At 42.0% G+C, this 15,761-nt stretch overlaps 1 protein-coding gene across 1 annotated transcript in view; it reads left to right on the plus strand.

Moving 5' to 3' along the window:
* The window catches only part of LOC119967620 (elongin-A-like), a 107,442-nt gene extending 101,423 nt beyond the window's left edge, over positions 1-6,019 (plus strand). The window contains exons 10-11 of the mRNA XM_038800388.1: positions 700-854; positions 2,523-6,019. Coding sequence (XP_038656316.1) covers positions 700-854; positions 2,523-2,584 — 217 coding nt within the window. The 3' untranslated portion in view covers positions 2,585-6,019. The remainder of the gene's footprint in view (positions 1-699; positions 855-2,522) is intronic.
* Positions 6,020-15,761: the final 9,742 nt, after the last annotated feature.

A 15,761-nucleotide genomic window follows, 5' to 3' on the forward strand; every position in this document is an offset into this window, starting at 1 on the left:
GAGATGCCGGCATTGGACTGGGGTGAGCACAGTAAGAAGTCTTACAACACCAGGTTAAAGTCTCAACAGGTTTGTTTCAAACACGAGCTTTCGGAGCACTGCTGCTTCCTCAGGTGACTGGGGTCATGCTTGGGTCATGCAGTTACCTGAGGAAGGAGCAGTGCTCCGAAAGCTCGTGTTTGAAACAAACCTGTTGGACTTTAACCTGGTGTTGTAAGACTTCTTATAGTGTTCATTTAGACATGGGTTGAAATTCTATGGCTGTTCATGCCAACGGGATTCTCTAGTCCTGGCGACAGCGAACCCCGCCTGTGGGTCTCCCTCTGGCACGAGATGGCTTCAATGGGAATTCTTATTGACAGCAGCAGGAGTAAAGCATCCCGCCACCAGCGAATGGCACACTGCCTCCCGCTGCCGGGAAACACTCAGCTGGGAGGCTGGAAAATCCCACCCATGGTGTGGTGTGCCCTTACTCTGCAAGTCGCAGCATTCATTTTTTAGCCTTTCAAACGATTAAGAAAGACTTTTTTGGGCTTGTAGATTTTTTTATTCTACTTTGTATCATTTTGATGTCAAAAAGCCGGAGAGAAAAACTCGCTTGTAGAGAAATTATTTCATATTGTGAAGTTGTGACTGCAGAATTCTGTTTGGAGCTGGTGAAGTCAGAATTTTTTTTATTTCTATAAACTTTTCCTGTAGGATAAAGATGCATAGTCATGCAGGAAGCAGTGGCAGTGCGGGAGGAAATCAGTCCTTTGATGGTCCTAGCACTAGCCATGGCTCCACATCATCAAGTCTGACACCTCCCAATAGTGGAGGGGGAATCCATGAGTCCAAGAAACCCCAAGTCAAAAGTAAGTTCAAAAAATATATTTTTCTGCTGTTCCAGGTCCCTCAGTTTTTTGTCATAGTGAATTCTGTGTTTGTTGAGTGACAGCATGGAAATTTGCTGCATAGTGACCAAATCCAGCACTTTCTGTTTGGTTACTGTGCTATCCTTGGCAATATAAGAACTGCCGTCTGATTCTCCTGATTGCTCAGATGGTAAATTCATTACATGGTGCAGCATAGCTGCTCAAAACTGTAAGCACCAAGGTTTGGGTCCACTTGTACAAGTTAGTTGATCTTAGCTGGAGCAGCAATGATGCATAATTGGAGAAAATTCACTCCGGATTGCTCACCTAGAAAATGTATGTAAGTGAATTCTGGTAAAGGTAGGATCAGCCTTGGATAATATTTGCTGTTCACTGACTTCATTGACCCATTAATAAATTACCACTTGACTAAGGCATACATGGCTGCTAGGACCTTGGAACTGTATGAAACTGAAAGGGACTATCTTCAGCAAAACAGCTTTGAAAGCTCTGAGGGAGCTGACAATCTTTTATTGAGTCAGCAGCTCTTCAGAGCACTCGTGGTTTGCCAGATAAGGAGCTCACTGTTTTACTCCAGTATGATGTCTTCAGTGGAGAATTTTTTCCACTTCTAAATTAAGTTTGACTTTTTTTTCCAGTAGAGTTATCGATTGCTCTAGCCTGTTGGAAGGCGTTGCAATCGTTATCACAGGCAAAGATGTGTCTTAAGAGTTGAGTGGCGGGGGAAGGCATTTGGTGACTTTAAAAAGTGACAAAAGGGATATACTGAAATTAGGATTATAATGAAAATTCATCGCAAGACTCATTTTCCTTTTGGAAAAATGATTTTGAAAGAACTATGAATGAGTAACATCTTTTTTGTTCATTGTGCTGTTTATTTTTATTTGAATGGTTTTTACTGACACAGTGAGTACTTAATCTTTGTGTGCAGCAGCATTGACAGCAACGGGCATTTGAGCTCATATAATGAGATGGTTGAACTAATATCTAAATATATAGTCATGTACTTGCTTCAACAATTTGTCTTCTGCAGTTTCTTCACCCTGCTGACGCCAATAACGTGTGCAGTCTAGCTCACTAACTGTAGCCCTCACCTGTTACTGTTTAAGCATAATTAAAAAGTATCCCTAATGAACTTTATCCCTAATGCTTTAAAAGGTGATGGGAATCATTTTTTTTTAAATAGAAGAAATTGAGTATAATTTTCATTAAGGCATTGTCTTTTACAACAAAATGCCACTTTACCTACATGATGAATTACTTTTGGAATTGTATTGACTGTTGATGATAAGAGTTACAGAGGATGTCGGTACCAATCAGTTATGATCTTGGAAGATAGAAGGAACTGAGCATAGATCAGCCATTTGTTGCTCAGGGAGGGAGGACAGATTACCATGGGTGTTGGGTGTACTTCTTCATGTAACCATCCTAAGGACTGTACTATATTGGAAGAGGTCTAAGAGACCTAGATGCAGGAAGATTTCTTGGCCTTTCCACCAGAGAATGATGCTCGATCTGTGAAACCAGAAAATTGGAGGGATGAGCAAAAACTGAAACATTATTGGGGAATGTTTATGGATACAAACTTCTCAGTTTACATAAAAGTTATTGTTACTTTTGACCTTGGTTTTATTATTATTTTTTCAGAAATTGCACCAATGATGGCAAAAACAATAAAATTTTTCAAGAACCGTTTTAGTCGGAGATAAAATGCGTGGTTGAAAGATGGAGGGAACAGTAACATCACCAGTTCCTTGAATAGTGATATATCAGCTGGTCCTATTCTGAGCCATTTTATGTGCTCAAGAACACAAGGGTACAAATTGCAATACCAAGAACTTAAAGACAGTTTGTGTGCTTGAAATGATGTCTATGGATTACATCTTATTTTTAAAAATATTTTATTATTTTACATTTAGAAGCAAAAATGTAAGCTCTTGTTACTGGGGCACTGAGTGTTTTATTTCCCTTCTAGATTATTCATGTGTAAATAACACTTGGGCCAGTCTTGTTGCACAAAGTTTAATCATTCTATTTTAAAAACCCTTTACATTTTTAAATTGTCATCAGAAAGAGAAGTTGATTTTAATGACCATGAATTTGAGGCCTAGACAATATTAATGTTGCAGTATTGGTTTTAAATGTTCTTTCCTGTAATTCATTCTCTCTCTCTCTCTCTCTCTCTCTCTCTCTCTCTCTCTCTCTCTCTCTCTCTCACTATTGTGCCAATCTTTTTGCATTTCATGCTATACAGCGTTTCCGGCATTTTAACATCAGTTGTCCCATTGGGTAGGATTTATGGTTCATAAATTACATTTAACATTGTGGGAAAAGAAATGCAGTCAGAAATAAGTAGTGCCATTTTGACTTTTTTTTTGTTTTGTGGTAACATGACTTCTCCTAATAAAGTCCTGGTGCTGTAAGTAAACATGTGACACTGACATGTATGTTGGCTGAGTTTTTGAGGTTGTCAAGAGTGATTTCAAATTGATGTGGATTGGGTACTTTTTTTGTAGCAGCATTTTGAAATGGACAACCTAAAAGATTGACAATCTGATGCCTACAGAGACGATGCTTCAGGATTTCATTTCGCCAGTCATATCACCAGATGTGCATGATGGCTTTAGGACAGCTGTGCTTTTGTGGCCCTATTGGGATTATTTATTCTGTAAGTGCGATTAGGACTGCCAGCGGGTTTGATACGTTTCGTGTGAAAATCGGTAAACTTCATTCTGAAATTACACAAATTACTTGAGACCCTGCCAGCAGATACCTATCCGCTACAAGAAGACAAATACCTCACCTGTAAACACTAAGTCCTGTATTATTCACTTGTGGGAAAGACCTACCTAGCTCACTTGCTACAGTTTCTACACATTAAAGAACAGACCGTAGTCTGTTCATAAAATTTGCCTGGATTTGCTTCTTGTTGTTGTTAATGTTGCCATGACAGCTTTGTTGAGCAGTGTGCATCATTGCACTGTACTGTGAATTGATTCTGTTCACACCTAATTTCAGCCCAAGATACACAGTGCTGATTATTATGAATGTGTTAGAAGTTTCTGTTCATGCAACAATTTATGTGGTGCTATTTCAATCGTGCATTACATGAGAGGGGAACAAAATGGTAGTCCCCTATTGAGCTGCACAAAAGCAAATACAGATATGACATTTACATAAACAAAGCAGACTGGAAAAAGTGTTGAAATTAATAAAAACAGATTTATTTTAAGGGGACATGAAGAAATATTTAACAATGTAATAATGAACCATTAATGTATGATGGTATGAATGTAACTATCATATTGTATTATGAATTTCTAGTAATTGGCTATTGATTATTATGCAATTAAATTTATAGTAATGATGAATTTATAGTGTAAATCTGCTGTGAACCTTGTCACATATTTCCTGACTAGACAGCCGCCAAAAGTAAGACCCAAAGGCCGGAACTGCATGCATAAACTTGAATTGAAATGTAAACAGTATGTTTGTTTATTTTAAAAGGAAAGAGTGTTTTTCTGTGGTGAATCAATAACTACTGTAAATGTTTTAAGTTTGTCCCTCAGGAATTTATGATTGCTACTTGAGTACTTTCTGTTATTCTGCATGGTAAGGGTGCCCGTCTATGTAACTTTATATTAAAAGCTTCTGTCTTTAATCCCCTTTTCCCATGTCTCCTCACAATTTCCTGACCAGGTGAGCAGGCCAGTTTCTGGACCTGAAAATGCCACTCTATAACTGACCATGAGGAAGCAATCATGGAATGATTAACGTTGCAGAGGAAGACAATTCAGCGGTCATTTCCATGCTGAATCTCTGCAGAGCAGCCCACCTGATCCCACTTCCCTGCCTTCTCACCTTTAACTTCCACAATTTCTTTCTTCAGATAATTATCCATTCCCTTTGAAAACCGCAATTTGAATCTGCCTCCACCACACTCTCAGGCAATACATTCCTGATCCTAACCACGGTCGCTGCATAAAAATGTTTTTCCTCACCTCGCTGTTGCTTCATTTGGCCAGTCAACTTAAACTGGTAAAACTGGTATCCTCCGGTTCGCTATCCTTTCATCAATGGGAACAGTTTCACACCAAAATCTCGGTCCAGACCCCACATGATTTTGAACACCTCTACCAAATCTTCAGTTCTCAAGAAGAAGAGGCTCATGTTCTCCATTCTATGCATATAAATATAACTGAAGTTCCTCATCCTTGGAACCATTCTTGTGACACAAGCATTTGGCTGACATCTAATTACTATTTCTTCTCTGAGAAGATACTTCACCTCTGCCTGGCATCAGTTGATTCAGTTAAAATTAGTAATTTGCTCTGTAGAAATTCAAGCAGGAAAAAATATTTTGCATGACCCCTTAATAATTTGATTATCTGCACAGTATTGAGGTTTACAGCATGATACTCACTTCATCTCTCGTCTGAATAATTTTAGGAAATAGTGCTGAGTTCTCGACAGAGAACTATGAGCATTTCCTAGCTCGAGTTATATAGTTTCTCAACACAGTGAAACGGCTCATATTATCTTTTCTTAAATGCTCATCCTATCCGCTTCAATTGTGCATCTGAAACAATGATAGATCCATTAGCGGTATTTTATTGAGCAGAATGTGGAACTGACTGTTAACTTCCAAGATAAACCTAGAAAATCCTTATTGTCACCCACCCCTTCCAAAAAGAAATTTACTGCATTTCCTTTGTCATTAGTGTAATCTTGCAGTAATTACACTGGCAAATTGAAAATCCATCTCATCTTAATGTTGTAAATCCTTCTGCTGAAGCTTTCTCTGCTCTAAGGGAATATAGAAATTGGTGGCACCTCAGATCCAGGCAACATGGTGCATTTTTGAAGAAATGATCACAATATTACGGGTTTAATTATTAAATGAGTAAATTGGAAGAGAATTGAAGTCTTGAACTCCAGTTTTCAGTTTGGCTAACTTCACAATTAAACTACAGGAAACCTCAAGGTTTATCAAAGTTATCAAACCGTAAAATGGTCAAACCGTACAGTCTTGTAAATTCCATTTTGTGTATCAAGTCTATTTAGAATGTGTTTTTGCAAGACATAGCCTTGTTAAAGTGTGCTTATTCTTGTCCCCTTAAAATAAAATGACGGCTTAAAAGCAAGTTATTTTGTACATTGTAGTTTCCCCTTCAAAGGTGAATGCTGTTACCAGAAAGTGATTCTGTAACAATTGACCCCTCTGCCTCGTGCCTCATTTTGACTACTTTCCATACCCTATCTTTGAGACCTCCCACATTTACATTTGCTAAGATAGCCAACTAGTTTCTTTTTTTTTTGAAAATCTTTTTATTGGCTTTTCTCATGTATAAACAGTTGTTACTTATATACATTTTTTTTTGCCCGCGCTAATTTGCTTAGTTTGTCCCTGTCCTTCATTTGACTAACTATGTACATTTTGCTGCCCTCATGGATCGGTCTATGATATCCCCCCCTGGGTTGCGCAGTTCTTTAGTTCTTCATCTTTTTTTCCCCCTGGCTTACTCTCGTTGCTGGCCTTGAACAGGTTTTGGAACAGGCCGATGAGCTGCCCCTAAATATCCAGGAAGCCTTCCTCTGACCCTTGATCTTCTCCAGGTGGAGAAATTCCGAGAGGTCAGCGAGCCAGTTTGCAGCTTTGGGTGGTTGCTGCCGATCACCAGCCGAGCAGGATTCTCCAGTGTGCGATTAGGGAAGCAAAAGCATGGGCGTTGGCCCCCTCGCCATGTGTAGCTCTGGCTTCTCTGATACTCCGAAGATTGCCACTATTGGGCATGGCTTCACCCTCACCCCCACAACCTTGGACATTGCCTCGGAGAAGGCTGTCCAGAACCCGCAAGCTTGGGGCAAGCCCAAAACATGTGGGTGTGGTTGGCCGGACCCCTCTGGCACCGTTCACATTTGTCCTCCACCTCCGGGAAGAACCTGCTCATTCGGGTTCTGGTCAGGTGCGCTCTGTGCACCACTTTGAGCTGCATTAGGCTTAGCCTTGCATAGGAGGAGATGGAGCTCACCCTGCTCAGTGCTTCGCTCCAGAGTCCCCATCCTACCTCTGTCCCCAGTTCATCCTCCCACTTTTGTCTGGTCCCGTCCAGTGGTGTTCGGGCTCTGTCCAGTAGCTGTCCGTATATTTTCCCACATAGCCCAGCCCCCCCCCCCCCCCCCCACCCCCCATCCCCCCCCTCATTGCTCGTGCCTATCGGGTCCTCGAGTAGTGTGCTTTCTGGGGCCCCGGGGTACCCTACTGTCTCCTTGCGGAGGAAGTGCTTTATTTGGAGGTGTCTATATCACCTAGTTTTCTGCTTTACAATATATGGAACACTAACCTAGAAGGAGTTTTTCACCACAGTTCTCTCCTCCTGCTTCCAAACCTAAGGTAGGCAAAGTCAAGCGATGAGAAATCTTGAATACTGAAGCTGTGACCTGTTTAAAAAATGCAAGGGCTGCTGTGCTTGTGGTATATCATTCATCAAATATTGCACCAATAAACCCAAAGTAGCTGGACTCACAGGAATCGTTTGGGGAGAGGGGTAAAAGAAAGAGATTTCAACAATGTATTGTATATGCTGGTCAAATAACTGTTCCTCCTTTTAACTGGGCAGCTAGCTGTTCTAGCAGCTGTAGATGTACCCCAAATTTAAATTTGGACCAAAAAAACATGATATGTTCATTTTTCAAAAGAAAGCTAGAACGATTTTAAAGTTGAAAACTGTGATGGTAATTGAAGAGACCAATACCAAACATCCACCCTCTCTAAAAGACTCCAAACCGTTAGAATATGGTGATGGATTAATGAAGAGCTACCTACCAGCATTCATTTTATGCTTAATTTAGGAGAACATTCCATGTTGCATCTTTTGAATGAGGTGTACTTGAAAGGTGTTTTACAAGTAAAGTAAAATTAGACTAAAATCATTGTCAAAAAAATGGACGCACAGTGGGCGCAGTTGTTAGCACTGTGCCTCACAGTGCCGAGGACCCGGGTTCGATCCTGGTCGCTGTCTGTGTGGAGTTTGCACATTCTCCCCGTGTCCTGCATGGTTCTCACCCCACAACCCAAACATGTGCAGGGTAGGTGAATTGGCCACGTTAAATGCCCCTTAATTGGAAAAATGAATTGGGTACTCTAAAGTTAATTTTTAAAAAAATTATTGTCACAAAGAAAAACAATCATTATCACAGACAAGTTTTAAACTCAAGAAATTGATTCTTGTGTGTTTCTACTTTATAGTTGCATATATTAGAGATATTTTCAGCCTTGCAATATAAGCTGACTTTTAGCATCTGACATGTGTGCAGATCAATGTCTTGATCCTGAGCACTAGTTTTCCAACTAGGCACAAAGATTCATACTGTATTTTATTAAAATGACCTCTTCATATAGTACCCCAAATTACAATATTACAAAGTAGACTACAGAGAACTTCACAGAACATGCCTTAGTTTTCACTTCTGTTTAAATCTAATGTAATTGTGTGCTGAAGTCCTCAAAAGGTTATCTGATTTAAGTTAGATTTGACAATCTATTGGGAAATAGTTTTTGAACCCATGAAAACTCAAAACTCATTTTAACTAGAAGTTGTTTCTAAACTTCCTGGCACTAGAACTGTTTGCAAGGGGCATTCACAATGAGAATCTGGTAAACTGAACATTCTCTACTGGATTTGTGAATACTGAACCAAACAAAATTGGGAACATTGTGGGACATTCAAACTAAAGTAATGACTTCTCAATCAAAACTATTTCAATGTAGATGTCAGGGACAGTCTTTTCGGGACTGTATTAGGCTGTGTCCATTTCTCAGAGAAATGTATAATAATTGAGTACTTTACTCTTGTGCTGTATTAATTACTGATGGGTGTTTCTAGTGACCATGTCATTCAAAAATTCTGCTGATACAAATTGAATACTGACTGCAATGCTATATACCACTACAAATTACTTCTGTTAGTTGTGCAAATTTTTTGTTGACCCATCTGCCCCATTCCTCCCCTTTCCAAATTTTAGGATAATTTATTTATTCTTACGTGGGATGTGGGCCATTTCAGAGGGCATTTGAGAGTCAACCACATTGCTATACATCTGGAGTCACGTGTAGGCCAGAGCAGGTAAGGATGACAGATTTCCTTTCCTCAAGGGGATTAGTGAACCAGATGGGTTTTTATGACAATCGACAATAATTTCATGGGCAAACTTTGGAATTTTAATTCCAGATGTTCATTGAATTCAAATTTCACTATCTGCCACTGGCGGCATTCAAATCCTGGTCCCCAGCTGGATCACTCACCCAGACAGCACCATTACACCACTGCCTCCCCTTGCCATTAGTCTCACTGTGATGGTTCTGACCTGGTAAATGGTAAAACACATTTGTTCCAAAGTCCATAGATGCACTTAAATTGTGGCACCAAATGAGTAATTATAGACTAGCACAGCCACAATAATGACTTCTTTGTTTTTGAATGCTTCCATCTTGGGATTTGTTCCTGTTTTCTTTCATTTTCCATCCTGCACAAAAATGAGAATAAGCTATGTGCTGCTATTGCTCATCAGCTGACTACCAGAAGTGGCAAGGGTATCATAATTTCCTGGCATAATGGATAGCCTTTACTTTCATTTCCTCACAGTTTCCATAGTTAACATTAGGAATTGGCTACTTGGAGAATTGCAGGGGAAATTCCATATTCTTCCATCAAGACACCATGTTGAAGTCACACTACTTGATAACGACCTGACGAATTGATGCAACTCATTTGGCATTGATAGAACTGGACAAACTGAAATTTGTACTTTTTACTTTATTAAAAGGTAACGTATTGGAGAACCCATTTCCTTTGAAAGTGACAATTTTGCTTTAAGATATGAGATTGTGTTCCAACTTTTGATAGAACAGAAGATTTCTTGGCTGGACATGTACAAACTTCCTTTCAATTTGGTGCTTGTTCAATATTCAGATATAATGCTTGAGTGTCTGGAGTTCACTTACTGTTCACTTTGTGAAATTGTGAATGCAGATGAAAGTGTGAACCTTATTAAATGAAGAATATTTCTTCATTATGGTGTTCTTTGAATAAAGTGCACACAAACTTGTAACAGTTGAATTTTTCAGGCTCTTGGAACTAGGTGTGGTTGATGTCAGGAGATGATTAGACACCATTTTATCATTGAAAGCCACCTCACCATTCTTATAGAAAATGTATTTCGTTTTAGGTTAAAGGTCCAAATTTTGCATGTGGTTTTAATTTGGACTGCTTTAATTAAATAGTGTTACTATTGTCAAGCTCCATAAATCCCCCTCTAAGGGCTAGTTCCCTATTCAAGTATTCAAAATGACTGTTTAAGCAAAATAGTCAAATGAAACAAAAGTGTTACCAAACTATGGCATTCGGTACATTCAATTGTCAAACTTACTCCCATTAATTTTAACAGTAATCTTACCAAAGATTGAATGCTTTGTTTCAACCCAAGAAACTACAATTAAACGTTTGTACTTATTTTTGGATCAAAGCTTCCTAAATGTGTGTTTATACATCAATTAATTGGAAATACCGAATTGTCTGAAATTGCACCTCCTGCTGGCTGTTCTGGGAAACGTTCATTCGTAAATTGCACCACACTGGCTTTGAGGTTTTGGTAAATCTTGTTGCCATTGAAGTAACCATTTTTGTGTCTATTTTGTCTATTCTCTGCCCATCACTATCGAGATAGAAATGTATCCATGAATGTTGGATTGGTACATCTAAGATTGATTTAAGAACAAAGAACAAAGAAAAGTACAGCACAGGAACAGGCCCTTCGGCCCTCCTAGCCCATGCCGACCATGCAGCCCTTCTAAACTAAAATCTTCTATACTTCCTGGGTCCGTATCCCTCTATTCCCATCCTATTCATGTATTCGTCAAGATACCCCTTAAATGTCACTATCGTCACTGCTTCCACCACCTCCTCCAGCAGCGAGTTCCAGGCACCCACTACCCTCTGTGTAAAAAGACTTGCCTCGTACATCTCCTCTAAACCTTGCCTCTCGCACCTTAAACCTATGCCCCCTAGTAATTGACCCCTCTACCCTGGGAAAAGCCTCTGACGATCCACTCTGTCCCTCATAATTTTATAGATCTCTATCAGGAAGCCCCTCAACCTCCGTCGTTCCGTGAGAACAAACCGAGTTTATTCAACCTCTCCTCATAGTTAATGCCCTCCATACCAGGCAACATCCTCGTAAATCTCTTCTGCACCCTCTCTAAAGCTTCCACATCCTTCTGGTAGTGTGGTGACCAGGATTGAACACTTTACTCCAAGTGTGGCCTAACTAAGGTTCTATACAGCTGCAACATGACTTGCCAATTCTTATACTCAGTGCCCCGGCCAATGAAGGCAAGCATGCCGTATGCCTTCTTGACTACCTTCTCCACCTGTGTTGCCCCTTTCAGTGACCTGTGGGACCTGTGCACCAAGATCTCTCTGACTTTCCAATACTCTTGAGGTTCTACCATTCACTGTATATTCCCTGACCTGCATTAGACCTTCCAAAATGGCATTACCTCCCATTTATCCGGATTAACTCCATCTGCCATCTCTCCACCCAAGTCTCCAAATGAGCTAAATCCTGCTGTATCCTCTGACAATCCTTTTTTTTTTTTATAAATGTTTTTTATTCAGTTTTCATATTTTATATTGAACAAATTACAAATTGTTAGGAGAGAGAAAAAAAGAAAAAAAAAAAAACAAACACGCAAAAATTAACATACATATTTACAGGTAAGCATCTTCGTAGTAGTAACTGCGCCCCCCCCCCCCCCCCCCCCCTCAACATGTTTATTTAGTTTGGTTTTGGGCCTTAGTGCTAGCCATCGAACCCCCCGTAACGAACCTGTAGCCCCCCCCCCCCCCCCCCCCTCCCGCTACCTTCCCCCGACTATTTTTCCTCTTGTACATTGGCCACAAATAGGTCCCGGAACAGTTGAATGAATGGCTCCCACGTTCTGTGGAAGCCGTCGTCCGACCCTGCCGATGGCAAAATTTGATTTTCTCCATTTGGAGAGATTCCGAGAGGTCGGACAGCCAGTCCGCAGCTCTGGGCGGTGCTGCTGACCGCCAGCCAAACAGTATTCCTACGGCGGGCGATCAGGGAGGCAAAGGCAAGGGGGCGTCCGCCCTCCTCCCCAGGAATAGATCTGGCTGTTCTGAAACCCCGAAGACCGCCACTATCGGGCATGGCTCCACCCTCACTCCCACCACTTTGGACATAACCTCGAAGAATGCTGTCCAGTACTCCACGAGTCTGGGGCAAGACCAGAACATGTGGGCGTGGTTGGGCCGGGCCTCCTCTGACATCCTAATCTCTATCTGCAATTCCACCTACCTTTGTGCCTCTGCAAAATTACTAATCAGACCAGTTACATTTCCTGCAAATCATTTATATATACTACGAACAGCAAAGGTCCCAGCACTGATCCCTGCGGAACACCACTAGTCGCAACCCTCCAATTAGAAAGAAGCACGCCTTCCATTGCTACTCTCTGCCTTCTATGACCTAGCCATTTCTGTATCCACCTTGCCAGCTCACCCTGATCCCGTGTGACTTCACCTTTTGTAACAGTCTACCATGAGGGACCTTGTCAAAGGCCTTACTGAAGTCCACATAGACAACATCACTGCCCTACCTGCATCAATCATCTTTGTGACGCTCTTTGAAAAACTCTATTAAGTTAGTGAGACCGACCTCCTCCCCTTCACAAAACCATGCTGCCGTCTCACTAATACTTCCATTTGCTTCCAAATGGGAGTAGATCGTGTCTCGAAGAATTCTCTCCAGTATTTCCTTACCACTGACGCAAGGCTCACCAGCCTGTAGTTCCCTGGATTAATCCTTGCTACCTTCTTAAACAAAGGATCAACATTGGGTATTCCTCCAATCCTCCAGGACATGCACCCGAAGACGTGAGGATCCAAATATTTCTGTCAAGGCCTCAGCAATTTCCTCTTTTGCCTCCTTCATAGTCTGGGGTAGATCCCATCAGGCCCCTGGGGACTTATCCCCTTAATATTTTTCAAGACGCCCAACACCTCGTCTTTTTGGATCTCAATGTCACCCAGGCTATCTTCACACCCTTCTCCAGACTTAACATCCACCAATTTCCTTCTCTTTGGTGAATACTGATGCAAAGTATTCATTTAGTACCTCAGCCCATTCCTCTGGCTCCACACATAGATTCCCTTGCCTTTCCTTCAGTGGGCCAACCTTGAAAGGTTCCCCTGGCTACCCTCTTGCTTTTTATGTAAGTTAAAAACGCCTTGGATTTTCCTTAACCCTATTTGCCAATTACTTTCGTGACCTCTTCTAGCCCTCCTGACTCTGTTTAAGTTCCTCCTACTTTCCTTATACTCCACATAGGCTTTGTCTGTTCCCAGCCCTCTAGCCCTGACAAATCCCTCCTTTTCTTTTGACAAGGCCTACAATATCTCTCATTATCCAGGTTCCAAAATTTGCCGTATTTATCCTTCCACACAGGAACATGCCGGTCCTGAATTACTTTCAACTGACATTTGAAAGCCTCCCCCATGTCAGATGTTGATTTACCCTCAAACATCCTCCACCAATCTAGTTTCTTCAGTTCCTGCCTAATATTGTTATAATTAGCCTTACCCCAATTTAGCACATTCATCCTAGGACCACTCTTACCCTTGTCCACCAGCACTTTAAAACTTACCGAATTGTGGTCACTGTTCCTGAAATGCTCCCCTACTGAAACTTCTACCACCTGGCCGGGCTCATTCCCCAATACCAGGTCCAGTAAAGCCCCTTCCCTAGTTGGACTGTCCACATGTTGTTTTAAGCCCTCCTGGATGCTCCTTACAAACGCTGCCCTGTCCAGGCCCCTAGCACTAAGTAAGTCCCAGTCAATATTGGGGAAGTTGAAGTCTCCCATCACAACAACCCTGTTGTTTTTACTTGTTTCCAAAATCTGTCTACCTATCTGCTCCTCTATCTCCCGCTGGCTGTTGGGAGGCCTGTAGTAAATCCCCAACATTGTGACTGCACCCTTCTTATTCCTGATCTCTACCCATATAGCCTCGCTGCCCTCTGAGGTGTCCTCCCACAGTACCGCTGTGATATTCTCCCTAACCAGTAGCGCAACTCCGCCACCCCTTTTACATCCCCCTCTATCCCGCCTGAAACATCTAAATCCTGGAACGTTTAGCTGCCAATCCTGTCCTTCCTTCAACCAGGTCTCTGTAATGGCAACATCATAGTTCCAAGTACTATTCCAAGCTCTACGTTCATCTGCCTTACCATTAATACTTCTTGCATTAAAACATATGCACTTCAGGCCACAGACCCGCTGTTTTCAGCAACATCTCCCTGTCTGCTCTTCTTCAGAGCCATACTGGCCCTATTCCTTAGTTCTCCCTCAATGCTTTCACCTTCTGACCTATTGCTCCGGTACCCACCCCCCTGCCATACTAGTTTAAACCCTCCCGTGTGACACACGCAAACATCGCGGCCAGGATATTTATGCCTCTCCAGTTTAGATGCAACCCGTCCTTCTTATACAGGTCACACCTGCTCCGGAAGAGCTCCCAGTGGTCCAGACAACGGAAATCCTCCCTCCTATACCAGCTGTTTAGCCATGTGTTTAGCTGCTCTATCTTCCTATTTCTAGCCTCACTGGCATGTGGCACAGGGAGTAATCCCGAGATTACAACCCTAGAGGTCCTGTCTTTTAACTTTCTGCCTAGCTCCCCGAACTCCTGCTGCAGGACCTCATGCCCCTTCCTGCCTATGTCGTTAGTACCAATATGTCCAATGACCTCTGCCTGTTTGCCCTCCCCCTTCAGGATGCCTGCTACCCGTTCGGAGACATCCTGGACCCTGGCGCCAGGGAGGCAACATACCACCCTGGTGTCTCTTTCACGTCCACAGAAGCGCCTATCTGTGCCCCTGACTATAGAGTCCGCTATGACTATTGTTCTTCTGCGCTTTGACCCTCCCTGCTGAACATCAGAGCCAGCCATGGTGCCACTGCTCTGGCTGCTGCTATTTTTCCCTGATAGGCTATCCCCCCCTACAGTATCCAAAGGGGTATACCTGTTCGAGAGGGGGACAACCACCGGGGATTCCTGCACTGACTGCCTGCCCCTTCTGGTGATCACCCATTCATCTGCCTGCACCTTGGGTGTGACCACATTTATATAACTGCTATCTATGATGCTTTCTGCCACCTGCATGCTCCTAAGTGCATCCAACTGCTGCTCCAACCGAACCATGCGGTCTGTGAAGAGCTCTAGTTGAGTGCACTTTCTGCAGATGAAGCCATCCGGGACGCTGGAAGCCTCCCGGACCTGCCACATCTCAGAGTCAGAACACTGCACCCCTCTAATTAACATTGTGTCAATTAATTAGTAAATTAAATTTTAAAAAAGTTACTGTTAACTATATGTTTTCTAGCACTAGATTTCTACTATAAATGTGAAAGCTAAATACAGTACTCTCCGATCTTTGGCTTAGATACCCCTCTAAATTATAATTAAGTAATTATGTTTAATTAGTTTAACAATGTTTAATTGTTAAAGTTAGTGTAGATTCCCAATCGGGTCACAGCCTTACTGTGATGTCACTTCAGTTCTCCCCCCCCCCCCCCCCCCCCCCCCCCCAATTTGAAAAGGTAATTTAAAAAAAATGAATAAAAATCACTTACCTTCCCAGGTTTTCATGCTCTCTGGTTCTCTCCCTGCAGATTAAAAGTTACAGGCTAGAAGAAAGAGAGAACAAAACAGTAGGAAAAAGCACCTTCTCCCACCCTGAACCGAATTACCTCACTGTATCAAATTACCAAGTTCCAAATTCCCACTCTGGATGTGCCTCACT

The sequence above is a fragment of the Scyliorhinus canicula genome, chromosome 1 (genome assembly GCF_902713615.1).
Source record: "Scyliorhinus canicula chromosome 1, sScyCan1.1, whole genome shotgun sequence".
NCBI lineage: Eukaryota > Metazoa > Chordata > Chondrichthyes > Carcharhiniformes > Scyliorhinidae > Scyliorhinus > Scyliorhinus canicula.